The 27,943-nt window shown below is 39.3% G+C and overlaps 1 protein-coding gene and 2 long non-coding RNA genes across 3 annotated transcripts; 2 read left to right on the forward strand and 1 right to left on the reverse strand.

The window, feature by feature from the left end:
* Nucleotides 1-4,807: 4,807 nt before the first annotated feature.
* LOC125559081 lies at nt 4,808-5,415 on the reverse strand. The gene is made up of 2 exons (XR_007306333.1): nt 5,309-5,415; nt 4,808-5,114 (listed from the first exon to the last, which is right to left on the reverse strand). It is a non-coding gene; the product is annotated as an uncharacterized LOC125559081 (long non-coding RNA).
* Nucleotides 5,416-8,094: 2,679 nt separating this feature from the next.
* Nucleotides 8,095-8,769, forward strand: LOC125559071. Its single transcript, XR_007306327.1, has 2 exons — nt 8,095-8,208; nt 8,406-8,769. It is a non-coding gene; the product is annotated as an uncharacterized LOC125559071 (long non-coding RNA).
* A 509-nt stretch (nt 8,770-9,278) lies between these two features.
* LOC116602133 (lactadherin) lies at nt 9,279-27,914 on the forward strand. Its single transcript, XM_048721120.1, has 5 exons — nt 9,279-9,345; nt 11,430-11,652; nt 12,044-12,216; nt 26,307-26,626; nt 27,154-27,914. Exons 2-5 carry the CDS (start codon nt 11,444-11,446, stop codon nt 27,295-27,297), a joined length of 846 nt encoding a protein of 281 aa, XP_048577077.1. The 5' UTR covers nt 9,279-9,345; nt 11,430-11,443; the 3' UTR covers nt 27,298-27,914.
* Nucleotides 27,915-27,943: the final 29 nt, after the last annotated feature.

Consider the following 27,943-nt stretch of genomic DNA (forward strand, 5'->3'; position numbering starts at 1 on the left):
ACAAGTTAGTGTGTGACAACCGTAGTCAGTAGCAACATGTAAACATTACGTAAGTCACGGTAGCCCAAGGGTAACAAACCGACACACCCATGGGGGGGTAGTTCGTTTCTCTGACGCCCATTGGCTGAAACCTTGTCTAAACAAAGCTAAAAGCTTTCCATGGCTGTCAGTGTCGGATTACCTAAGGGACGCCGTTGTAGGACCATATAAAAAGGGGTGCGTTAGAAGCCGCAGTCAGATCTTGTAAATCTCTAGTTGGTAACAGCGAAGTAAAGCCCGGTACCTGTACCGCCCCCACTACAGTCTACTCTCGTTGTTACACTTTACTCAACAAAAAACATTGCTTAAAACAAAATAAAAAATAACATCATCTCAAAAATGATAGCTCCGCTTAAGGCTTTGCCTAAATCTATATATTACTTTTTATGATGACGTCGTGAATCACGTGACACTTTCAATGCGCCACTGCATACCTGCATCACATCTTATGGTTGTCTGAAGATGCGTCTATCATGGACATTGTTTTTGGTAACCTCATCGATGACGTCACACACACATGACCATCCTGTTCCAACACGTACGTGACATCCTCCAAGTTTGTCTCTGGGGTTTTTATAAGTAGAGGCAATCATTTACAAGCATACCGTTTCAAAAGAGCATTACGTTTCTGTTATTTATAATCATTACAATAAAATGAAAAAGAAAGCAAGCAAAAGAAAAAAAAGATAAGAAAAAAAGGCAAAGGACCCTTGACAGTTTTTCCCATGTTTCTCACCTTTCCTTTAAATCGCGATGTGAGCTGAACAGCGCTTCACACATGACACATCCGAGAAGGCTCGGACCAGAAGTCAACGCCTTCTACGGTTTGGTGAAACCGCCGACGTACTGTTCGACTGGGATGAAGTGTGTTTTGCGAGGGAATAGAATAGCGTACAGATGTGAAGGTGAGGATAGATCAATTCATCAACATGTGGATTGATATTCAGTTCTACTTTATTTAAACCACTGCGCAGCAGGTGGTGCACTATAAATGCCACGAGTGTTTCAGTCCACCTAGCAGTGTTCTGTTCTTTTCGTAGAAGACTATAGGGTGCGTCCATTCCAGGTTCTATCTGGAAACGACAATCATTGATATGTTAAAACTTTCTAAACAAAAACGTACTCACCCAACAAAGTTGTTTTTCAAGTTGTACTTATTAGCTAAAAGCATGCCAATATGATATTGATTTTAATTTGAAAAAAGGCAGGTTTGCCCTATAGAAACATCGTATGAATAAAACGTGTCGACTTTTTCTTATAAAGTTCATATAATTTCAATGCGTCCACCCAAAGGTGCACTTGTTATTACCAGAGTGTCTGCCAAGCGCTATGGGTATGGAATCGGGCACTATAAGTGACTCAGCAATCACTGCATCGAGCTACTACCATGCTGGATCTCTTCAACTGCCGCCTTCACATGGCCGCCTTAATCATGGAAGCGTCTGGGCGTCAGCATCTCAGAGCCCTGGAGAGTACATCCAAATCGACCTGGGGCGTGTCACAACAGTCACCAAGGTGGCCACTCAAGGAAACTCGAATCATGACGAATGGATGACGAGCTACAAGATTGGCTACAGCTCCTATCGGTCAACCTGGCAAATTTACCACGAGAGAGGACAAGAAAAGGTATGAGTGAAGCTTTTTGCTAAAGGGTAGGGGTAACTTGGGTTGCCAAGTGAAATATGTGTATGACAACGACCGCAACGTGTCTCAAGGGATAAAAAATGAGAAATGGAAAAGGGTTAAATAGTGCCGTAGAATTCTTTTTTCCAAAGCCGCAAAAATAGTCCAAATGACGATGTAGTAAGACTAGAAAGTAAGTGTTTGCCTCTTTTTCGACCACCTAGACCGCTCAGGGTTTGTCCATTTGTCGTCTGATTGGCCGATCCGTACGTCTAAATATAGCCTAATTCACGAAAACGCAGTGTTAAATTGATTACCCCTACTTCTGGCCCCTGCAACGACAGAATTTCGAGTAAGAAAAAAAGAGCGTGGCATCACCAAGAAGGTAATTGCGCAAAGTTGCGATTTCCAGCGTATCGAAGCTTCCAAAATGTCAAATCTCCTGGGGAGCCCCTTTCAAAGTGTGGGTATCATACTTGCCGGCATCAACATTTTTAAACCTTTATTTCAGGTAAAGTTCGGGTCAAGCATCCCCCAACACACAAACCTAGCCCCTCGCAACACACAAACCTAGCTCCCTCAACACACAAACCTAGCCCCACCCCCAACACACAAACCTAGCTCCCCCAAAAATACAAAAGCTACCCCCCCCCCAAACACACAAACCTAGCTTTCCCAACACACAAACCTAGCTCAACCCCCCCCCCCCCCCCCCCCAGCACACAAACTTATTTCACTTGGCAACCCAAGTTACCCCTCCCCCTCCTTCCGTATATATGCTACAGCCAGACAGTCTCCACCCATGGTTAGTCATGGTTTTGAAAAGTTATTTCATAGCATCTTCTTTTGATCACCGACCAATAAGGATCGAGCCCTAACCTTGCAACCTAAGCAACCAAGGGAAGGTGGCTTTGCTTTGACTGATATTTGTATCTATCGCAGGTGTTTCCCGGGAAAACAGACAGCAACACAATTGTCTACGGAGTGTTTGCACAGCCCATTGTTACACGTGGTATCCGGATCATCGCGGTAACTTTCGTGCACAGGCCTGCCGCGAGAGTCGAGATTTATGGATGCATGTAAAGACCCCCCTCCCCTCTAAAAGGGAAAGGGATGCACTACGTTCCATATTATTACAAACCTTTTTTATTAATTACTATCAAACCATTGAGAGTCGCTCCAATGCGTATGATCTTATAAGGATACCGAGAGGAGGCTTTTTTCAGTGGTAGGAGTGAAGCACCATTTTCTCATTTTCTTATCCACTGATTTTCTGGAAACTATAGCGGGGATCTCTAAATAAACTTAAGATGAAAGGAAAAAAAATAAGAATAACGATTGATGTATCAGTATTTATTCGCTTGATTTATTGTGATGTATAAAACAGCATGTCTGTCTTAATAAACTTATTGCACGAAAGCAATAAGTTTATTAAGTTTATTAATATATATATCTCTAAAAAGTCACCTGCACAACTGATACAAACTACACACGCAACTGTTGCAAACTAGATGCGCAACTGATGCAAATTAGATGCGCAAATGAAGCAAACTTCATGGCCAGCTGATGCAAACTAGATGCGCAACTGATGCAAAATAGATGCGCAACTGATGCAAACTGGTTGCGCAACTGATGCACACTAGTTGCGCAAATGACGCAAAATTCATGGCCAGCTGATGCAAACATAATGCGCAACTGATGCAAACTAGATGCGCAACTGATGCAAACTAGATGCGCAACAAATGCAAACTAGATGCGCACCTGATGCAAACTAGATGCGCAACTGATGCAAATTAGATGCGCAACTGATGCAAATTAGATGCGCAAATGACGCAAAACTTTATGGCCAGCTGATGCAAACTAGATGTGTAACTGATGCAAACTAGATGCGCAACTGATGCAAGTTAGATGCGCAAATGCCGCAAAATCCATGGTCAGCTGATGCAACCTAGATGCGCATTTGATGCAAACTAGATGCAAAACTGATGCAAACTAGATGCGCAACTGATGCAAATTAGATGCGCAAATGACGCAAACATGATGGCCAGCTGATGCAAACTAGATGTGCAACTGAAGCAAACTAGATGCCCAACAAATGCAAACTAGATGCGCAACTGATGCAAACTAGATGCGCAACTGATGCAAATTAGATGCGCAAATGACGCAAACTTCATGGCCAGCTGATGCAAACTAGATGTGCAACTGAAGCAAACTAGATGCGCAACAGATGCAAACGAGATGCGCAACTGATTCAAATTAGATGCGCAACTGATGCAAACTAGATGCGCAGCTGATGCAAACTAAATGCGCAACTGATGCAAACTAGATGCGCAAATGATGAAAACTAGATGCGCAACGTATGAAAACTAGATGCGCAACGGATGCAAACTAGATGGGCAACTGATAAAAACATTTAACTTTGTAACTTTTGCAGATTGATTAGATCCAATACACAACCACAACTCAGTTCGAGGTACTCACTCACTTCGGTCATGTAAATCATACCTTCATCGAGATTGTAGAGGAAATATCAAGGAAAAACAAATTCGCGCCATCAGAAATTGTAGGAGTTGACGGGAAAAAAAGTAACGCAGATTGTCAATTATCTTTTTGATGTTTAATAGCCTTTTCCTATCAAAATTTGACGCTCGTGCTTTTTATAACCAACAAATATTACACTTTATTTTAATGGAAAAATGATTAGATAGATATTTTGAAATATCAAAATAATTAAATTTACCTTTGAATTTAGGGTGTCTCTAGAATGTTTCCTTCCCATATTTTTCATTGTAATTTTTTCGTAATGAATATGGAAATCAATTTGTAACAGTTATATGTGATGCCTTGTATACAGCCACTATCTTGCCCAAATCTCGGAAACAACCGAAATGCAAATTTCTTTATTGTGGCCAGTTGGTAAAAATATTTGTTCGTGTATGAATTGGGGACTCCCGCCCTTCGCTATCAGAGTGATCAGTGCGTATCATATCATAACATTCTAAGACATTCTTAGCCCTTGGAAATCGGCATTTTCATATCAGAACAGCGCAGAAACACAACAACACCACAGGAGGCAACCAGGATATGTGCTCTCAATATTATTTTAATCTCAGCTTAGTCCAGTTAAAATAAAATATTTGACAGATTTTCTCAAATATAGCCTCGCATCCATCATTTTGCACGATCGTCAAACCGACAAATTGAGGCCTTAAAAGTCGCATCTGGTACAATGCTCTATCAAAAATGGTCATTTTTCCTGAAAAGACAGTCACTTACTTGCCTAGAATCTGAAATAAAATTTTGGGGATAATACAATCCGGAGCGCTGAGAGCGCCAAGAAGATACAACACTTCACAGGTTATTGACCTTTCAAACTTGGGCTAACTGTGACACCAACAGCTGAATTGGCAGGGAAATTTGGCTTTTGCCGACGCTCCCACCTCGAAACAACGCTGAAAACAAATTTGAGGACCAAAAAATATGTGTTTTATCACTTGCATTCTTCGTTGTGCGAGATGATTTAGGCAAAACACGTATTTGAATGCGTATTTGAATAGATTATAAATAGTCTTGCATAATGTTTGTGTCCAAACAATTCGTAACATAGATTAAAACAACAAATTAAGTGGTATCGAATTTTCCTCACCTCAGCTTGGGAAAGTACTTGATAGGCATCGTTTTTTATCAATGCTTGTTCCTCTACAAGCGCATAAAATCCCTTTTAACTCGCTTCGGCTTGCGATCTCGGAATGTTTTTTTCATGGTGCTTCCAGTTGACCGGCAGTGCACACAGGAGTCCCAAAGTTTCTCAAACACAATGCAAAAAAAGAGAGAAAACAGAAAAAGCAACTCATCAAAAAATCTGATTCCTTATTTTGGAATAGAATAAAATAATGTCCAACCGTAAGGATTGCTTGAAATTTTAAGCCATCGAAGTTATCGAATGATGGATTTTATTTCAATGCGGAGCGGAAGTTACACAGCTTGTGTGAAATTGAAAGTTGGTAATAAACAGAAGTTTTCATACCAGTACCAGGTACGTTCTATAAGTGTTTATACACTGGTTTCTTCTTGCTGTCCGTTTTGCACAGTTTTAGTGAGAATATGGCTTTTTTCTCATACTCTCAGTTCGTAGGCGGGGAGTGTTGCGCTAGTCATGACAACCCTGGTATAGTGCGGTGCCTGAAAATCACAAACTGCACACAAGACATCAAGAAGCATCTCCGTTACTTAGGGGTGAGAGATTCACCAAAGCTGGTTCTGGCCGGTGCAGGTAAAACATTTTCAACATTGACGCACTATGAATAACCACTTTTTAAAACCTACAGTTTGATTTGCTGTTCAGGTAATGTCTGTGTCCAAACAATTCGTGGCATTCAGCTTGGGAAAGCACTTGATAGGCATCGTTTTTTTTATCAATGTCCGTTCCTCTACGAAGACCTAACTCTACTACGGTTGATTATTGTTGACATGTGACATGCCACAGAAAAACCATAGCGGTTTTATTCACCAGGGTGGATAGGACAATTAGGACACATTGATACTAACAAATTTATTTCAGGTTGGGTAGATACAATATAATATTGTTTAGTCATTGCTGTGAAATTGTATCCGAAGTATCCGAAATAAAAACTGATAGCAAGGAATTTTCTAAAAACGGACACAAAATATCACAATAGTTTGAAAGCCCCAAAAATCAATGTATATGCCACAGAGGAAATCATTCTGTACAGTACACAATCAGATCTACATGGAAGAATCTAGCTCTCTATGGGGGGATCTGGCTTTTGCGCTGCCCACGGGGGGATCTTGCTCTGGCGCTGTCCATGGGGGTTTCTTGCTGTGCCGCTGCCCACGGGGGATCTGGCTCTGGAGCGGGGGATCTGGCTCTCTTGCTCTGGCGCTGTCCATGGGGGTTTCTTGCTGTGCCGCTGCCCACGGGGGATCTGGCTCTGGAGCTGTCCACGGGGGATCTTTCTCTTGTCCACGGGGGGATCTGGCTCTTGCGATGTCCACGGGGGGATCTGGATCTGGCGCTGTCCACGGGGGATCTTGCTCTTGTCCACGGGGGGATCTGGCTTTTGTGATGTCCGCGGGGGTATCTGGCTTTGGCGCTGTCCACCGTGGTATTTGGCTCTGGCTCTGTCAACAAGGAAATCTTGATCAGGCGCCGTTCACGGGGGGATCTTGCTCTGGCGCCGTCCATGAGGGGGGGGGGGATCTTGCTCTAGCTCTGTCCATGGGGGGACCGGCTTTGGCGCTATCCACGGGGTGATATGGTTCGGGCGCTGTCCACGGGGGTATGATTCGGAGGTTCTCGCTCTGGCGCTGTCCACAGGGGGGGATCGTGCTCTAGCTCTGTCCATGGGGGGACCGGCTTTGGCGCTATCCACGGGGTGATATGGTTCGGGCGCTGTCCACGGGGGTATGGTTCGGAGGTTCTCGCTCTGGCGCTGTCCACGGGGGGGATCTGGCTCTGGCGCTGTAAACAGGAAAATCTGGAGCTGGCGCTGTCCACGGGATATCTGGATCTTGCGCTGTCCACGGATATCCCACTTTCCGCTTAGCGCGGCTCCGGTGACTGACCAAAATACTAGGCAGCAGTAGTTTTTACGATTACTGCGCCATCTGATGCGCCATGTGCATCGTGGTGGCTTGGGCAGATAGGGAGCTTTGTGTATTTTCTTTCAGGGTCAAACAAACCTGGACAGCAAATCAAACTGTATGTTATAAAAAGTGGTTATTCGTGAGCGTTAAAATGAATGTTAAAATTGTTTTACCTGCACTGGCCAGAAGCAGCTTTGCTTCGTAATTTAGCGATAAAACGGAGATGCTTCTTGATATCTTGAGTGCAGTTTGTGATATTCACGCACTGCACTATATCAGGGTTGTCTTGACTAGCGAAACACGCCCCGCCTACGAACTGAGAGTATGAGCAAAAAGCAATATTCATTAAAACTGTGCAAAACGGACAGCAAGAAGAAATCAGTGTATAAAAACTCATAGAACGTACCTGGTACTGGTATAAAAAAACTATCTGTTTATTGCCACATGTCAATTTTACACGAATAAAATCCATCATCCGATAACTTCAATGGCTTACAATTTCAAACAATCCTTACAGTTGGACATTATTTATTTTATTCTATTCCAAAATAAGGAATCAGATTTTTTTATTGGTTGCTCTTTCTCTTTTCTCTCTTTTTTTTGCATTGTGTTTGAGTTTTGTGTTTGTGTTTATTACACGAATAAAATCCATCATCCGATAACTTCAATGGCTTACAATTTCAAACAATCCTTACAGTTGGACATTATTTATTTTATTCTATTCCAAAATAAGGAATCAGATTTTTTTATTGGTTGCTCTTTCTCTTTTCTCTCTTTTTTTTGCATTGTGTTTGAGAAACTTTGGGATTCCTGTATGCGCTGCCTGTCACGTGGAAGCACCATGAAAAACATTCCGAGATCGCAAGCCGTTTTTATGCGTTTGTAGAGGAACAAGCATTGATAAAAAACGATGCCTATCAAGAACTTTCCCAAGCTGAGGTGAGGAAAATTTAAAACCACTTAGCTTGTTGTTTTGATCTATGTTACGAATTCTTTGGACACAAAGATTACGCAAGACTAGTTATAATCCATTCAAATAATCACTCAAATACGTGTTGTTTTTTTTAAATCATCTCGCACAACGAAGAATGCAAGTAATAACACACATATTTATTGGTCCTCAAATTTGTTTTCAGCGTTGTATCGATGAGGGAGCTTCTGCAAAAGCCAAATTTCCCTGCGAATTCAGCAGTTGGTGTCATAGTTAGCCCAAGTTGAAAGGTCAAATACCTGTGAAGTGTTGTATCTTCTTGGCGCTCTCAGCGCTCCGGATTTTATTATCCCCAAAATTTTATTTCAGATTCTAGGCAAGTAAGTGACTATCTTTTCAGGAAAAATGACCATTTTTGATAGAGCAATGTACCAGATGCGACTTTTAAGGCCTCAATTTGCCGGTTTGACGATCATGCAAAATGATGGATGCGAGGCTATATTTGAGAAAATCTGTCAAATATTATATTTTAACTGGATTAAGCTGAGATTAAAATAATATTGAGAGCATATCCTGGTTGCCTACTGTGGTGTTGTTGTGTTTCTGCGCTGTTTATTTTTCGCCCTGCAGGTAGCGATACTTGGTTCGAATTTTGTAGTGTTTTTGGGGGTCAATCCGATAAAATAAATCCATAAAATATTTAATATTTGTTCGATTTTAAAAAGAAACACATTTTTGTAATCCGGAGACAAATATAAGTCTATAGACAAATTATTGAAAAATCAATTTTTTTAGTATTGCATTTTATCTTGAATGGATTAGCGGACACCTTCTTATTAGATAAACTTAACAAAAAAATGAAGAAAATCTTTTTTCATTATTATTTCTTATCTTTTAAGTCAGCCATTTTTATAGGCTTAGGTAACCTCCGTCTTTCTGCAACAGGCATTAACGCATGCTTGCCCCATCCTCTCATATCGTATAGCATTTAGACATAGACAATATGTCTGATAATGCGTCGAGCCCCCCTTCCCGTCATGCTAACATCCAAGTACCCCTAAGGACAGGTGTTTGAGAACTTCCACGTAATCAGCGACCCACAAGTTTGACTTGTTTAAAAGCATCCTAAGACATCCCTTCGTAAGGTAAGTCTGCCTGTACCGCCCGGAAAATTTCCAGGGTAATGATACAAAGTATAGAGTTTAAAACTCTTCACTGTGATATTCATATTCTTTTTCGGTATATGAAACAGGGATTTAGAAGGGTAAAAAGACTTTTCCAGAGACGGATAAACGGGACGATTAAACAATGCGTTTTGTCACATATATAAATCAAAACTAAAAACTCTAAGAGCGCTTGTTTATGATGACCTTTGGTCTCTCTTTTATGGGAGAAAGTACGCACAAAGCCTCATTCAGTTTTTTTTTTTACACTTACTCACAATTTCCACTTTCTCACATAGTTGTTCTGATTTAATACACGAAAAAAGAAGATTACTAGACCCTTACGTCACTGAAATATTTCTAAATGGCCAATTGGTACTCCCGTTTTTTGTCTTAAATAGAGAAATAGACAAGTTCTCTCAGTTTAGTTTCAGTTCTCATCTTGAAACGCACGAGATAAAGTTAACATCGCCTCTGGAGAGAAACATATACAAGACATCTAAGCATCGCATTTCTCCCCAGACTCAATAGAGACCGGAAAAATAAAGAAAATTCTTTACAATAAATAGGGTTTGAATACCGCTTTAAGTTATGCTTTTGTTCAAGTCTTCATTTTCGCTTTTGGTTGTGTTTCTTCTTTTTTTTTTTGTAACTAAGAAACAAAAATAATAGCAAACTTAAAATCATACATATTTGATTGAAAAAATCAAATTTGAATTTAAGGCATAGAAAATATGAAAATAATTTGTTTAGAAGGGGTAAAAAAGACTTTTACAGAGACGGGTAAACGGGACGATTAAACAATGCGTTTTGTCACATATATAAATCAAAATAAAAAATTCTGAGAGCGCTTGTTTATGATGACCTTTGGTCTCTCTTTTATGGGAGAAAGTACGCACAAAGCCTCATTCAGTTTTTTTTTACACTTACTCACATATTTCCACTTTCTCACATAGTTGTTCTGATTTAATACACGAAAAAACAAGATTACTAAACCCTTACGTCACTGATATTCTTCTTAATGGCCAATTGGTACTACCGTGTCTCGTCTTAAATAGAGAAATAGACAAGTTCTCTCAGTTTAGTTTCAGTTCTCATCTCGAAACGCACGAGCATAGAGTTAACATCGCCTTTGGAGAGAAACATATACAAGTCATCTAAGCATCACATTTCTCCCCAGATTCAATAGAGACCGGAAAAATGAAGAAAATTCTTTACAATAAATAAGGTTTGAATACCGCTGAAAGTTATGATTTTGTTCAAGTCTTCATTTTCGCTCTTGGTTGTGTTTCTTTTTGTTTTTGTAACTAAGAAACAAAAATAATAGCAAGCTTAAAATCATACATATTTAATTGAAAAGTCTAATTTGAATTTAAGGCATAGAAAATATGAAAATAATTTTTCATATGTGAGAACAAGGGCGCACGCGAATTACGTGCAATGAAACAAAAAAAGAATGTTCTTATCTTTTTCTCCCTTGTTTTCTCTATTCCAATGGGAAGATAAACTGCAGTCTAAAATGCATTTCTTTTTGGGCAGATGCTCCAATGTTTCAATGATTTCGATACGAGAAAACTAGAAAGAAATTAATCAGTTTGAATAGAAGTCATTTTGTACGATGTATTTGTCCAAGAAATTATAAGCTTATACCACGACACTCCTTTGACCACACGTTCTGATTGGTCAAGGGCCCATGTGTTATTGGAGGACACACAGCTTGCTATGAAAAGTCAATTAAAAACTCGACTGGGTCTCGTTGCGTACTTTTCTGTTCATGACACATTTTGGCGTCATCTGTGTATCTATCAGAGAACAGACGCAAAAATAGAATATATAGGGCAAACAAAAGTATTTTCAAAGAAATTGTAACAAAAATTATGTTTCGCTAAGGTCAGACAACGTCCCCGAATGAATCAAGATAATTATTCATTATATCTTACATGCATTTGCTTTTGAGCCACGTCACAAAAAGGTACATTTGCCTCAGGCCTCATGCTTCTTAGACTGAAACTGAAATTTCAAGATTCATCCTTAATTTATTTTTTGGATAAATTTTCTTCGTGTAGGTTTGAAAGACGGTATGGAGTTTCTATTCCACCTCTTTCTAGTTCTTCTGTTGTCATGGCAACACGCCATTGCACACGACTGCAGGGACTACATCTATTTCATGCCAGGCTTCCAGCTGCATGATCACGTCATCCATACGAAAGTGACGACAGACCATGAGGAATGCCGGGAGAGTTGCCGCAAAAATGACGCGTGTTTCTCCATCAACTTCAAGCAGAACGAGTAAGTGATGATACCGAGTTTACAAAGAGAGCTTGTTACACCCCTAAAAAATTTACCTGTCATTTATGGTGCACAAATTCCGCCGATTTTTATATAAATTTTAAAAAATCTTTCGCAAGCGCGTGGGAAACCTGTTATAATCTAAGCCAGTAGTGTCTACATTTTTTAAAGATGGTGACAAACAGCTAGCGTAAACGAAAATCCTGTTTATTTTCACCTTAAACATTTTTAGGGCGATGAGTTTAAAAGCAAGGTTTTCAAGACAAAGCTGTTTGATATTTAAAGATAGCTAGCAAGCTAAAAAAGCAATAGAAAAAGAAGGATTTTCGTTTTTCACACATTTGTTTGATGACATCCATAATTATTCGCATGTTTCTCTAACTTTCATCAGATCGCAATGTGAGCTGAACAGCGCTTCACACATGACACATCCGCGAAGGCTCAGACCAGAAGTCAACGCATTCTACGCTTTGGTGAAACCGCCGACCAACTGCAGTAACGAGTACTGTTCGACGGGAAAAAAGTGTGTCTTGCAAGGAAAGCGATTGAGGTACAAATGCGAAGGTCTGTATGATGAAATATAGGCTATAAATTAAAGAACGATAGATTAAGTTTACGAATTATTGCTTTTCTTAAAAGCATATAATATAAATTTAGGCATATTTATGCCTTATATCCAAACCAAACCTTTTTTTGATTCAATATTTCCAATATAAAGGCTTAACGACTGCTTGTGACGCTACCGATGACGTCACACGTCACGTGACCATCCTCTTGAACTAAGTTTGGTTGTCTAACAATCATATCAAGAAAATTTAGCCAAAAATTGTCGTTTTTACCAAACGCGGGCACTTCATATAAGGAAACTAATATATTCCTTATTTGGAAAAACTGCATGATTTTTGTCATTTCAAAGGTTGCCGTACCGCAGGTGCTGTGACTGTGACTATCTTGGAATGGAAAAAGTAACTGAAAAGAAACTAAGAGTCCTCGGGACCAGTCCCTCAAAACGACAATGTTTTCTTCATATGTGTTTCTAACACTAGATTTATATTTTTATGACGTCATGGATGACGTCACACAACACGTGACCATTCTATTTCATCCCCTTGACACTAACATGACACCTACCAAATTTGGTTGCATGCAATGCTTCTTTTATTAGATATATATAGTTGTCAGTAGACCTCCGAGCTGTGCGGAGCCTCTAACATTAACGCAACTATTAATTTCATAGCCCGACTAGCTCGTGTTACAAGATCGCAGGTAATCTCTGAGTCCCTCAGTATTTCTAAGTTTTTTGGAAACCATCCACTTCAATCCTCACGAATGTGACCTGTGAATCAAGTATTTAATTCAAGAACAATTTTATAACAACCTTATCTCAAACTCGTCAGGATTTATCCAATTTTGTACCAGTTATGACCAAGATCACTAAACAGAATCCGCCAAGACCACGTGCATTATTCGAAAATGAGCAAGCCCGGCAAGCACGGAATAGATGACGATGATAGCTTCGAAACGGGTCAAGCTTTGAAACGGCTGGACACAAGATCTACCCCTAAAAATAAAGGCCTGGACCAAAGTATAAATATGAAGCTGGATTTTAATACAATCGACGAAGAAGATGAAGAATCAAGATCACCCCAGGCGGCCAGCAGTTTTGTCAATAGCCTGTGGCCTTTGCTCGAGGCCAAATTAGATCGCTAGATCGAGTCCTCCCTTTCGAGAAAGGTCGAGGTATTGGCCACTGAGGCAATCAACAAGTATGTCACGTCAAAAGAGTTTAAAGAATCACTTAGTGAGACCGTTGGGTTTGATCTAGCAGAATCAGCAGACGAAATCCAAATATTACGTAAGAAGACAGAAGAGCGAGAGAAGATAGCCTTGGAAGTGGACGGTAAGCTAGATGACTTGGAACAGTATTCTAGACGTAACAACATAAGAATAGACGGCATCCCCCAGACCGAAGAAAAAGAAGATACAGATAGGCTGATAATAGAAACGATCAAAGCTAAAATCGGCGTAGTGATCGCACCAGCGGACATATGGCGATCACACCGCGTGAGGCGAAAGGTTCTAACCCCCGCCAAATAATCTGCAAATTTGTCAGGCACAACATCAAGGCCAAAATTCTGAAAGAAATCTTTAAGAGAAAAAAAAAAAAGAAAAATTTCGAGTGAACGAGGATCTAACTAAAGGTCGGTTAGATGCCATAAAAGCCATCAACGCAAAGTTGGACATCCACAAGTTATGGACAATCGACGGAACAATCCACGTATGACTAAACAAAGACAAAGCCAAAGAAATAATACATTCTCTTCGCCAGTTGAAAGATCACAACAGTTCATTAAAAAGTTAGTGTAAACCATCCCAGTGAAAGTAAGATCTTCTACATTTGTTTTCACGGCCATTATAACAGATTAATCCAGGATGAATCTAACAAGAATTTAGTGAGGAACTTGACATTGCAGATTTTTTACCTGATTTTAAATATGATCTTTATTTTAAATGATTTAATAATTCACTAAAATAATTTATATACCGGTATTTCAGTAAGACTTAGAAATATGTTGGGCTTATACCAAGCAGCAGTCTGTCCATAGATGACATCAGGCAAAATTGCTACAGTTGTTTAAATGATGTTAGTAATGTCAATGCGAATCGATTTCTTGCTGCAATAATAGTCAACAAGCTGTGAATTGCTCCAGACAGTCCAGAGTTTTGGACCCTGAAAATCGGAATGAACAAAACATCTAGATTCAATGCCCTTTTCAAACCAAAATAACAATGAATTTCTTCATGAGCTAACTAGGATGGATTTAAGTCAACATCTAGACGAATTACATGTTAATCCCTTTACTCTCTATGACAAATATAATGATACACTCAACCACTCAAATCATAACGAGTTTTTATACTCTCCGGCTGATAGATATTTACTTGATAAAGAATTTAATAATACATTAGACAGGGAAGCAATAACTTCATCAAATCGCTTTTCATTACTTCACATTAATGCAAGGAGTTTGGAAAAAAACTTTAGCTCCATTGACCTAATGTTAGACTCAATTAATTTAGATTTTGGCGTTATTGGTATCTGAAACTTAGCTTACAGATCTTGACCTTTCTAATCTACTTAAGTTCCCTAATTATTAATTTATTCATAAAAATAGATACGAGAAAAAAGGTGGCGGTATAGGATTATACATCTTAAACAGCATAAGCTTCAAATTAAGAAGTGACATAAACTCTGAATCTACATCTATGGAATCCCTCTTCATAGAAATCATCAATGAAAAATCAAAAAACACATTAAGTGGAGTTATCTACAGACCACCACACTCAAATGTAAATGATTTTCTAAACGAAATGGAACTTTTAACAACAAAACTAAACACTGAAAACAAAAAATGCTATATTCTTGGTGATTTTAATTTGAACCTTATAAATATTGAATAAGACAAGGAAAAACGCAATTTGTATACCTACAAAAGAATTATGAATGACTCATGCATAGATAACTTTCTAGGCGAAACACATGGAAGATACTAAATTCCCTATTGAAAAAAAAAAACATTAAAAGATCGAACTATCCAGATATATTTAAAAATAACAACCAAGAAATTTCAAATACAAAGGATATTGCTGATAAATTTGCTGATTATTTTACAAATATAGGGCCAAACCTCTAAAAAAATATTGAAATTACGAACATTGATATAAAATCATACTTAAAGGGTAACTATAGCAAAAGTTTGCTCTTCCGTCTTACCACGCCTGATAAAATAAAAGAAATAACACTTTCTCTAAGAAATAAAAACACTTGTGGATTTGATGAGATTTCTATAAGGGTTATCAAAGCAGCAATTTCAGTACTATCAAATCCTCTATTATGGCCGGTATAGTGCCAGATAAACTCAAAATAGCCAAAGTCATACCGTTATTTAAATCAGGAGAAAAAGAGTTATTCAGTAACTATAGACCAATTTCTATACTTCCATGCTTCTCAAAAATTTATGAAAGAGATATATACAATCAACTTATCTCCTTCATTAACAAATATAACATTCTAAATAATAACCAGTATGGATTTAGAGACAAACATTCAACAGTTATGGCAGTTTGTGACTTTATAGAGAAGATATCCTCTTCTATTGATAAAGGCTACAATACTATAGGCATTTTTTAGACTTATCAAAGGCATTTGACACCATAAACCACAATATCCTTCTTCAAAAACTGCAATTTTATGGTATAAGAGGAATTCCACTGCTTTGGTTCCAAAATTATCTTTCAAACCGAAAACAATTCTTTAATTATAAAGATAAAAAGTCAGAAGATGGTAAATGAAACTAAATTCTTAGGACTCATCATTGATAGTCAATTAAATTGGAATTCGCATATCAACCATGTCAGAACTAAAATCACTAAAAAGGCAACGAGCCTTCTCCAGAGGTGGCAAGGGCTCACCAGCCTTCCACTTGTGGCGTAATAAAGTTCAGCGGCTAATTAAATCTTGTAAGCGCACCTTCTATGAGAGAAAGGTCGAGGCCCTCAAAGAGTCTAACATCAGTCGTTGGTGAAAGGAGGTCGTAACGGAAAGTGCTCCTTGTTACAAGTGATTCCGACCCTCTCGAGTCTCTGTGTAACAGGATGAATTCCTTCTTTGTCGGGCTGACCTATGAACTCCCCCCTCTAACTACTCGCGATGTGGCATCCTTTCAAGTCGATGAAGTCCCTGCTAGGTTACTTGCCACCATCCCGGAGGTTGAGCGAGCCCTATCTGCCACCAAGATAAAAAAAAGCACCCGGTCCCGATGGAATTCCTAATACCATCCTGAAGACCTTCGCCTTCGAACTTGCTCCGGTCATATGCGACCTTTACAACAGCTCGCTAACTGATGGCTTCTTCCCATCTCGTCTAAAGTCTGCTATCGCACGTCCTCTCCCTAAGTCCAGGCCTACCAAGACCGTGGAAAACGATGTGAGACCTATCTCCCTAACGTCACAAGTCGCCAAGATCATCGAAGGACTAACATTTTCGAGAATGCTCCCCGCTAGATATTTACTTGATAAAGAATTTAATAATACATTAGACAGGAAAGCAATAACTTCATCAAATCGCTTTTCATTACTTCACATTAATGCAAGGAGTTTGGAAAAAAACTTTAGCTCCATTGACCTAATGTTAGACTCAATTAATTTAGATTTTGGCGTTATTGGTATCTGAAACTTAGCTTACAGATCTTGACCTTTCTAATCTACTTAAGTTCCCTAATTATTAATTTATTCATAAAAATAGATACGAGAAAAAAGGTGGCGGTATAGGATTATACATCTTAAACAGCATAAGCTTCAAATTAAGAAGTGACATAAACTCTGAATCTACATCTATGGAATCCCTCTTCATAGAAATCATCAATGAAAAATCAAAAAACACATTAAGTGGAGTTATCTACAGACCACCACACTCAAATGTAAATGATTTTCTAAACGAAATGGAACTTTTAACAACAAAACTAAACACTGAAAACAAAAAATGCTATATTCTTGGTGATTTTAATTTGAACCTTATAAATATTGAATAAGACAAGGAAAAACGCAATTTGTATACCTACAAAAGAATTATGAATGACTCATGCATAGATAACTTTCTAGGCGAAACACATGGAAGATACTAAATTCCCTATTGAAAAAAAAAACATTAAAAGATCGAACTATCCAGATATATTTAAAAATAACAACCAAGAAATTTCAAATACAAAGGATATTGCTGATAAATTTGCTGATTATTTTACAAATATAGGGCCAAACCTCTAAAAAAATATTGAAATTACGAACATTGATATAAAATCATACTTAAAGGGTAACTATAGCAAAAGTTTGCTCTTCCGTCTTACCACGCCTGATAAAATAAAAGAAATAACACTTTCTCTAAGAAATAAAAACACTTGTGGATTTGATGAGATTTCTATAAGGGTTATCAAAGCAGCAATTTCAGTACTATCAAATCCTCTATTATGGCCGGTATAGTGCCAGATAAACTCAAAATAGCCAAAGTCATACCGTTATTTAAATCAGGAGAAAAAGAGTTATTCAGTAACTATAGACCAATTTCTATACTTCCATGCTTCTCAAAAATTTATGAAAGAGATATATACAATCAACTTATCTCCTTCATTAACAAATATAACATTCTAAATAATAACCAGTATGGATTTAGAGACAAACATTCAACAGTTATGGCAGTTTGTGACTTTATAGAGAAGATATCCTCTTCTATTGATAAAGGCTACAATACTATAGGCATTTTTTAGACTTATCAAAGGCATTTGACACCATAAACCACAATATCCTTCTTCAAAAACTGCAATTTTATGGTATAAGAGGAATTCCACTGCTTTGGTTCCAAAATTATCTTTCAAACCGAAAACAATTCTTTAATTATAAAGATAAAAAGTCAGAAGATGGTAAATGAAAATAAATTCTTAGGACTCATCATTGATAGTCAATTAAATTGGAATTCGCATATCAACCATGTCAGAACTAAAATCACTAAAAAGGCAACGAGCCTTCTCCAGAGGTGGCAAGGGCTCACCAGCCTTCCACTTGTGGCGTAATAAAGTTCAGCGGCTAATTAAATCTTGTAAGCGCACCTTCTATGAGAGAAAGGTCGAGGCCCTCAAAGAGTCTAACATCAGTCGTTGGTGAAAGGAGGTCGTAACGGAAAGTGCTCCTTGTTACAAGTGATTCCGACCCTCTCGAGTCTCTGTGTAACAGGATGAATTCCTTCTTTGTCGGGCTGACCTATGAACTCCCCCCTCTAACTACTCGCGATGTGGCATCCTTTCAAGTCGATGAAGTCCCTGCTAGGTTACTTGCCACCATCCCGGAGGTTGAGCGAGCCCTATCTGCCACCAAGATAAAAAAAAGCACCCGGTCCCGATGGAATTCCTAATACCATCCTGAAGACCTTCGCCTTCGAACTTGCTCCGGTCATATGCGACCTTTACAACAGCTCGCTAACTGATGGCTTCTTCCCATCTCGTCTAAAGTCTGCTATCGCACGTCCTCTCCCTAAGTCCAGGCCTACCAAGACCGTGGAAAACGATGTGAGACCTATCTCCCTAACGTCACAAGTCGCCAAGATCATCGAAGGACTAACATTTTCGAGAATGCTCCCCGCTGTCTTAGATAAAATAGATAGTAAGCAGTTGCGTCTAAATCTGCCGAACAGGCTATTGTCTATATTCTACACCTTATGCTTGAGGCCCTTGATCTCGGCAATTGCTCGATTAGACTCTTTTCGCGGATTTCAGAAAAGCATTCTGTTTAATTGACCATCACATCTTACTAGATAAGTTAAAATCACTTAATGTTGAAATGGCACTTTTGCGCTGGGTTGCAGCCTTTCTACAAGGGCGTTCGCAGTCTGTTTGCCTCGATGGTAAAACATCTCCCTCGCAACTACTTAACGGGGGAATCCCCCAGGGTACCAGGCTAGGGCCCATTCTCTTCTGTGTAATGGTCAATGACTTGGTCAGGGCGTGTCCCCCGCGGGCTAAGTTCGTGGACGATTTGACTGTTCTTGAGGTGGTACCTAGGAACTCACCATCCCTCCTAGGACACATTGTTAACGACATTCAAGCATATGCCCTAAAGAATAACATGCGCCTTAATCCATCATGGTGCAAAGAAATGTCCGTTAGATTCTTAAACTATGATAGTTGCAGTTGGCAGCCCATGGCCGTAGGCGGTAATACCATCGATCGGGTGCAGTCTTTCAAGCTGCTTGGTGTTCTCATATCGTGTGACTTGAAATGGGTTGCGCATCTTTGAAGGAACTGGAATCAATATCACTACGGAAGGTCGCAAGCATCTTGGAGCGGCGCTCGGTTCCAGGCCCCATCTTGAACAGTACGTGGATAGCAAAGTTGATGAGTGGGTGGGGCAGGTGACAAAACTCGCTGAATTTGCAGTTTCGCAACCTCAAGTCTCCTACGCAGCGTATACGTTTGGCTTGAAGCACCATTGGACGTATTTTTTGAGAACTCTGCCGGATATAGAGGATCTATTGTTGCCTCTCGAACGTGCCATATCAGACACCTTGATACCCTCTCTAACAGGGCGCACGTGTACTCAGGCAGAACGTGATCTCCTCGCCTTGCCAGTGAGGTCTGGAGGCCTGGGTATAACAAATCCCGCTGATGAGGCTTCTCTCGAATTTACAGCTTCAACGAAGGTCTGTGGTCCGCTTGCAGAACAGATAAAACAGCAAACGCATGAGCTGCCGTGTGACGATGCTATACAAGAAGCACAGCAAGAGGCGCGCAGAGAGAAGAACGAGTACCTGAAGTCTAGATGCGCGGAGGTGAAAAGCTATTTACCTGTTAATATGCTAAGAGCAGTGGACCTTGCTACTCAGAAAGGGGCTTCAAGCTGGCTTACCGTTCTGCCATTAAGAGAGATGAGCTTTGATCTCAACAAACGAGAATTCAGAGACGCTCTAGGGTTGAGATACGACTGGGAGATCCCCGAGACACCATCTATCTGCGTTTGCGGGGACACATTCGACGCAGATCACGCAATGATTTGCAAGAAAGGCGGGTTTGTAATCCAACGACACCACGAGCGGAGGGATTTGGAGGCGGAATTGCTGAGTCTGGTGTGTAAAGATGTGCAAACGGAGCCTGTTCTACAGGACATCACAGGAGAAGAGCTTAACAGGGGAGCTTACACCGCTCGAGACGCACGACTGGACATTGTAGCAAGAGGTTTCTGGGAGAGGCAGAGGCAGGCATTTTTTGATGTACGAGTTTGCCATGCTAATGCTGAATCCTATAGAGACATGAACATTGACCAGATATTTAGGCAACATGAAACAGAAAAGAAGCGTCAGTACGCTACTAGAGTGTTAGAAGTAGAGAAGGCCACTTTCACACCATTAGTGTTTGGCTCGACAGGGGGAATGGCAAGCGAATGCCAACAGTTTCACTCCAGGCTAGCGGAGCTCATTGCCGAGAAGAAGGGAGAATTATACTCAACAACCGTGTCCTGGATCCGTGCAAAAGTTTCGTTCGCCATTTTAAGATCTGCCCTTCTGTGTCTAAGTGGTTCAAGGAGCCCAAGGCGAGCACATGTAAATATATATGACAATGACTTTGAAATTCAGAAACAGAGAGTAAATATTTTTAAATGTATTTTTGTATCTTTTTTTTTTATCACGATTTTTAATAGTATAGCTCAATTTTGTAAATAATCAAATTCTAATGAATCAAGAAAAATCATTTATAAAAGAAATATTTAGTAATTCTAAAATTGTAAATTGAGTTGTTTAAGTAAGTTACAATAAAGTTATTATTATTATTATTAAATTTAAAAAAAATATTATTATTATTATTATTATTATTATTATTATTATTATTATTATTATTATTATTATTATTATTATTATTATTATTATTATTATTATTATTATTATTATTATTATTATTATTATTATTATTATCATATCCAGTGCAGTCATGAATCGGGGGTATTCCATTGTCTTTATTTACAGGCTAAAATTATATGGCTTTCAAAATTATTAAAGGGGGAGGGGGTTACATGTCCAACCACCCCTTGCTATGGTGCTGTATAATTCGCCTAATTCCACTTTTTGGTAAATTTGACAGTATTGCAGAATTCTAGTAAAAGGGTTACCTTTTATATTTTTACATTGTTGTATTTTTTATGTGGAAATGGTTGTAATCATGATATACAGGCACGTACTCAAGATTGGCTGAGGGGGATGTGTGATGTGATGTTAAGTGTGTATAAAACTTGTCTGTTGGGACAAACCCAGCATACCTGTCAACCTCCAAAAATCTCAGGGCTTGAGAATTTTTGGGGGGGAGGAGTGGGGAATATTTCTTTTTTTTGGGGGGGAGGGGTGGGTTTAACCTTGCAAGCGTTTGCCGTATAGAAAGCTCTCGCGAACAAATCCACTTATAGATCTCACGAGGGTGTTAGATAAATTGTGCTACGCAAGGGAAAATTGTTTCAAATATTTTAATAGAAAATAGGCAAAATAACGATTTTCCTTTAAATTAATTTTCCGAAGCGATAAAAATCGCTAAAAAGCGGGAGATTTGGTGCCCAACGCGGGAGAGCGGGAGAAGGGGTCCAAAATCTTGAGACTTCCGCCTAATGCGGGAGAGCTGACAGGTACGAACCCTGTAAGATTTGTACAGGGCACAACAAATAATGGCTGCGACTCCAGATCCAAATGCAAGTCGTAAATCCATGGGCAGTATTGGTCTTGGCATATCCCTTTGAGGCCACTCAATGAGAAATTTCATTTTTTTTATGCATCACATCCAAGCCTCATATGCTAAATTCAGTTCACTGTGACACTTAGGAGAGTTTAAACGAAGTTTTGATTAGGACTAGTAATATTAGCTGCTAAAACTTCCCCAAACAGATAGCCAGGATTTTTAGTGTTTGGGGGGGGGGGGGGGGGGGGGGGGGGAAACTATCAATAAAGTGTAAACAATTTCTCTTGGGTAAGGCTTCCTAGCTCGCAGTGTTTCTCAAGTTTATCTCAAGGGTCTTTTCTCTCACGGAAAACTCTTATCACAATCTCACGGGAAAATCTTATCACAATTCATTATTTTGAGTTCCTAAATCCATTGGACAAAGTGTCATTACCAGTCATGTCTGTCTGGAAGGATACCTTTGTTACCATGGAGGAAGCCCATGGTAAGTCAAAGTGAGTGGATTTCAATGTATTAGTAAATTACAAAAACGTGATCATTTCGGTATATAGAAGGGAAATAATGTAAACAACCTTTTCTTACTTCATCGACATCATGTTCAACGCCCGTATATGTTTGTAGTTTCATTCTGTCTTACAGTATAAAAATACAATTCGTTGCGGGCTTCAAACTCGCTGTACTGACATTCTATCGGCAAAAGCGAAATAAAGGGAGACTTAAACACAGTATTAAAAGGTCTATAGTTTTAATTTTTCACGAAAATGTATTTATTTTCGCTAACATAGTTATCCCCCCATACATTCCTTTACACTGACAGTAGCCTTGGGCTAAGTGTGACAAAGCTGAAATATAAAAATTCACAGCGTAATTACACATTTCACAGTTACTTACAACATCAAAGACGACATTGGGATGGTTTTCATACCTTTCAAAAAGTAATTACTGGAAACTCTTGCGATTTTCGACTCGGCTTCTTTTTCATTTGGAGAGAAGAATTCCACCGCTTTTCACGCCGCTATTCTGTAAATTCTTCCGTCTTTTCGTAAAAAATTGCGCAAAACCCAGAAGAAACCTTCCTCTTTTTGGATAGATTGATTTGTTCACTCACAAACAGCGCAAATATATGGCATTTTAACAGGTGCACGGCACTTGTACGAAATGCAGACAACCATCTTCGCGTGTCTGTGTTTTGACCACCACTTCATCTTTGGCATATCTTAATAGCATGTATAAATTTGCGCAAAAAGGCGAAATCATTGTATGCGGAGACTTTAATGCAAGGATGGGTAACTTGGAAGACTTTACCGATTTATCTGACTCTGCATGTAGTTATCCGTTTCCGACGGTCAGGAACTCTAGAGATCATGTCAACGCATACGGAAAATCTTTAGCAGAGTTTAGTAACAGTAATAATTTAATAGTACTGAATGGTAGGACAAGGGGTGATCATCTGGGCCAATACACTTGTTTTACATATAATGGAGCGAGTGTAGTAGATTACACTCTCGTTTCGCAAACAATCTACCCACAAGTTCACCATTTCACCGTTTCAACACCATCGAACTTTTCTAACCATTGCTTTCTTTCGTTTGCATTAAAAACACAAAAGATTAAAAGATATCAATAATTTGATGGATCTCGACCAGCACCCAGAAGTATTTAAATGGGAGAAGGAATCTGAAACTTTGCTGCGCGAGTCAATAGCATCAGAAGATGAGAGCTGAAACCTGAATGAAATTTTTAAATCAGAAGAAAAAACTACCATGTTTGGGCTAGAAACCGGGATGAAATCCTAGATTCGCCTTTCACCCTAGAAGAAGTGCAATCAATAGCAAAATTACTTAAAAACAAAAAAGCCAGCGCTGGTGACTCATTAAACAATGAATTATAAAGGTATCTGTCGAATCCCAAGGCCGATACTTTGTAAAACTATTCAATACTGTGCTAACACAGGGGGTATTTCCTAAGAGCTGGTCAAAGGGTTATATTTTACAATTAAACAAATCAGGCGATAAATGTGATCCGGGAAACTATAGAGGAATCGCTAGAAGTAGCTGCCTTGGGAAGTTTTTCACACTGATCATAAACGGCCGCCTTACAAAATTTCTGTAGAAATATAAAGTCTTAAATAGATATCAGATCGGTTTTAGAAAGGGCTTTCGCACGACCGACCATTTATTATTAGTACTATAAACCTTAATTGACTCTTATAAATCACGCCACAAACCGCAATTTGCGTGTTTTATCGACATTAAAAAAGCATACGACAATGTCTGGAGAGAGGGTTTGCTTTACCAAAAATACGGTGTAGCGGAAGATTTATATCACCCTATAACGAAGTATGTATTCAGATGTTGGATTATCAGTCCTGTATCCGTTAACTACATAAGAAAAAGTTAAGTCTGAGTTCACACAAGGTTTACCCTAAGTAAGCTTCAGACCTGGCCTTCGACGAAATTAGGATTTAGAACGGTTTAAGAGTTTGAGTGCAAAAATGATTAGAATGCTGTCAATCATTATATTCATGTGTGTAGCTTGCCATGCGCACTAGCAGTGTAACAAGTTAGTGTGTGACATCCGTAGTTAGTAGCAACATGTAAACATTACGTAAGTCACGATAGCCCAAGGGTAACCGACTGGCACACCCACATAGGAAGGTCGTCCCTCGTACACCCATTGGTTAAACCCTTATCCAAACATTGCTAAAAGCCCTTTGGGATGTCAGTGTCAGTTATCCTAAAGGACATGCCGTCTTAGTAGCATATAAATATGGGTGCGTACTGAAGCCCCAACACACCAAAAACTCACTTAACAACTTGAAGAGACACCTGTAAGACAATACTTGTAGACACCAGATGTTGTAAAGACTTTGTAACAGCGAACAAGTAAAACCCGGTACCTCCCCCAGCCAAGCGGGTCATAGTCGTTTTCTCACAAGTGGTCAGAGAGAGTCATAGCCGCTTGTTACATGTGGTCAGAGAACCCAAAGTATAGCTGTTACACAAAGCACAGGGTCACATAATTCCCCGCTAGAATACGCAAAGTAATAAGGGCACAAAATAATATAAACAATGCAATCTTAGCATAATACATTTAAAATCGTGATCATTTCTGCTGCTTTACCACACTTTCAGGCCACAATAATGCAAAATTGTTTCTAGTGTACACAAGACTTGTAAAATTTAACAATATTCATGAATTTCAGTTAGTTGGCATGGTGACAAATGAAATTTCACCAGGAGGGGAAGTTATACCAGGGAATTGTAAGGTTATACACTTATACCCACTGGTTATACACAGAGGGTTGACCAACAAGTTAGTAAAGTGCTAAAAACTATTATTCATTGCTTAGCACCTTGGATTTTTTCACTTTTATTCTAGAATACAAGGGTTAATCTATAGTCAACGCCCTGATGATAAAGAATTAAATTATGAAATAAACTACATTTTGGGTGGACTGAGAAAGATAAGCTTTTGAAGCAAAAAAATATTTTAGTGTCCAGTGGAGTACAATGACTGTGGTCACACAAGTAAACTTGCACCCAGATTAGGTTGTTCAAGTTTAAGCCCCCCCCCCCCCTCTCTCTCTCTCTCTCTCTCTCTCTCTCTCTCTCTCTCTCTCTCTCTCTCTCTCTCTCTCTCTCTCTCTCTCTCTCTCTCTCTCTCTCTCGCTTATTTGTTTTTATAAGTACTTATGTTTGATTCATTCACTGTACGCCGTTGCATTTTGATCACACGTGAAACTATTGAGAAAATTAAGTAAAATCTATGTAAAATCTCCGGCTTTATAGTAGACCCCTGGTATGAAGTAACTGCCTTGAAGAACAGTTTAAAATAACTTAAATACCTCGCGATTTAGATAGAAACACAGAGAGGCAAAGTTAGAAGTTCTCTATTTAATTTCGTATCAAGTATAAAACTTTTACACTCGTGTTCTAGTTGCTGTACTTAGCTTATTATAACGCATCGAGTCGACGGTGCTTCCCGGGTCTGTGTTCAGCGTTTAGCGAACTATAAGTGCGTGTTTTTTAATATTGAATGTGGCATATTATTTTCAGGGTGTCAAGCAGTTTCAAAGAAACGGTTAGGCTGTATAATCGTACTCTCCTCGCCGCCATTTTGTTTCAAGTGATCGCTTGGCATACAAATACCAAGGGGGAGGGGGTGGGTACTCTGCTGTGATTGGATAATCTCTTTATTTACAAAATGCCTTCAATTTTAGTTATGACCCTTACTGAAGAAGTAAAAAGGGAAAAGTTTTTTTATTAAATTACACGCCGTTCTCTTCATATATTCATAAATTTTGATCTTTCGAACCTCTCCTCTCTACAGTCCCAGAAGTAAAATGGGGTGTGGGATGCGCTTTTTTAAAAGTGTTGTTGGCTGTTTCTGCAGATTGCGTAGACGTGGCTTTGGGTATGGAATCACTTGCTATCAGTGACTCCGCAATCACTGCATCAAGTTTCTTGGAGCCATCATACGAACCTTACTACGCTCGGCTCAACTCTCCGCGTGGCGCGGTCGGTCGCGGCTGGGTTCCATCGCATAATACTGCGGGGGGCTTCCTTCAGATTGACCTGGGGCGTCTGGTGGTTGTCACAAGGGTTGCTACTCAAGGAAGGCGGGACTATCCACAGTGGGTTAAAACTTACAAGATCAAATACAGCATTGACTTCACCACATGGCAAGCGTTTCAGGAGAACGGAGGAGAAAAGGTATAACTGAGATAAGCTGCTTCGGCAATAGTAGTATTCTAGCCAAGCATGGCCACACTGGCAACTGGCATAACGATCGTTTTAGAAGATAAAAAAGGTGAAAAGCAGAATACTATCAGCAGAATAGTGTCAATTATCTTTGACATCCATGAAATTTGATGCTACGTCTTGATTTCAAATATATCAGGGTAATGAAGGTAAAACCGAGAAATTCGATTTTGTTTTAGGCTTTTAGGCCGGAAAACGAGACTGGTTAACAGGAACGCAATTTTCGGTGAACGGCGACTGCCTGAACATAATTAATTACAAGAGAACTGGAAATAAGACGTTGATATTTCCGCGTTCAAATATAATACGTGTTTCCGAAAGAGAAAACCGTTAGAAGACCCATTATCATCCAACCCACTAATTTTTATAAAATATTTTTACATGTTAAAAGCATGTAAATTCTGCACGAAGAGTGAAACTTGCAGGAAATAAGCGCGTGAGACTCTTATGTTTTACAGAGTACTGAATCTCTTTTTCAGGTGTTCACTGGCAACACAGACCACACCACGGTTGTCTATCAGTTGCTTCCATCCCCCGTTGTAGCACGTGGATTCCAGTTTCTTTTCATAACATTCAAAGATCGTCCAGCTTTGAGGGTGGAACTTTACGGAACGTGCATGTAATGTACCTGCCGGTGTGGTCAGGGCGTTCCTACGCAGGAGGTCCCAAATACTGATTCGTTGACTAATTTGATGGTATTTTGGGTTTCATTTGTTCGCAATTTTACGGGGCTATTAAATTGCCAAGATTCGTTGACTGATTCGGTGGTGAGTCGTTGTTGACTGATTCGATGGTATTTTGGGTTTAATTGTTCGCATTTTTATGGGGTTATTGAAAATTTTCCTTACACTTTTAATGCCAAACCTGGGTTTAAAGGCGGTTACTGTCCAGATGGTTTGCCTAAGCGAAGAGTGGCCGCTGGGGAAAGGCATTTCAGACTTGCATTCCTATTTTCTCACTTGTGATAGTTTTTTTTTACCAATTGCATGTTAAAGTGTTTATTTTATCTATATTTAAATAAAGAATTTTGCTTTATTGGTGCGTCCGCCTTACCTACCCCTTGTAGGTTAAAGAAGAAAGTGCCGTCGACTCCTCTCTTCCCTTCCCATCTCTTTTGTTTTCGCAGGAAGAAAGACTATTTTCAAATCGATTGAATAGAGTTTCACTACTTATTCATAAAACCCTGTTTGTATGGATTTATGCAGCAATAAATATACGTCACAGAAGTGACTTATAAAGAGCCAGTGTCAGCAACATATTATTGTTTTA

The sequence above is a fragment of the Nematostella vectensis genome, chromosome 13 (genome assembly GCF_932526225.1).
Source record: "Nematostella vectensis chromosome 13, jaNemVect1.1, whole genome shotgun sequence".
Taxonomy (NCBI): domain Eukaryota; kingdom Metazoa; phylum Cnidaria; class Anthozoa; order Actiniaria; family Edwardsiidae; genus Nematostella; species Nematostella vectensis.

What these genes read in the sequence shown, in the direction of transcription:
- LOC116602133 (XM_048721120.1), top strand. Translation starts at nt 11,444, where the DNA reads ATGGAGTTTCTATTCCACCTCTTTCTAGTTCTTCTGTTGTCATGGCAA. An exon ending in ATTGAGGTACAAATGCGAAG is followed by an intron (nt 12,217 to 26,306) that starts GTCTGTATGATG and finishes CTGTTTCTGCAG; the next exon opens with ATTGCGTAGACGTGGCTTTG. An exon ending in AGGAGAACGGAGGAGAAAAG is followed by an intron (nt 26,627 to 27,153) that starts GTATAACTGAGA and finishes TCTCTTTTTCAG; the next exon opens with GTGTTCACTGGCAACACAGA.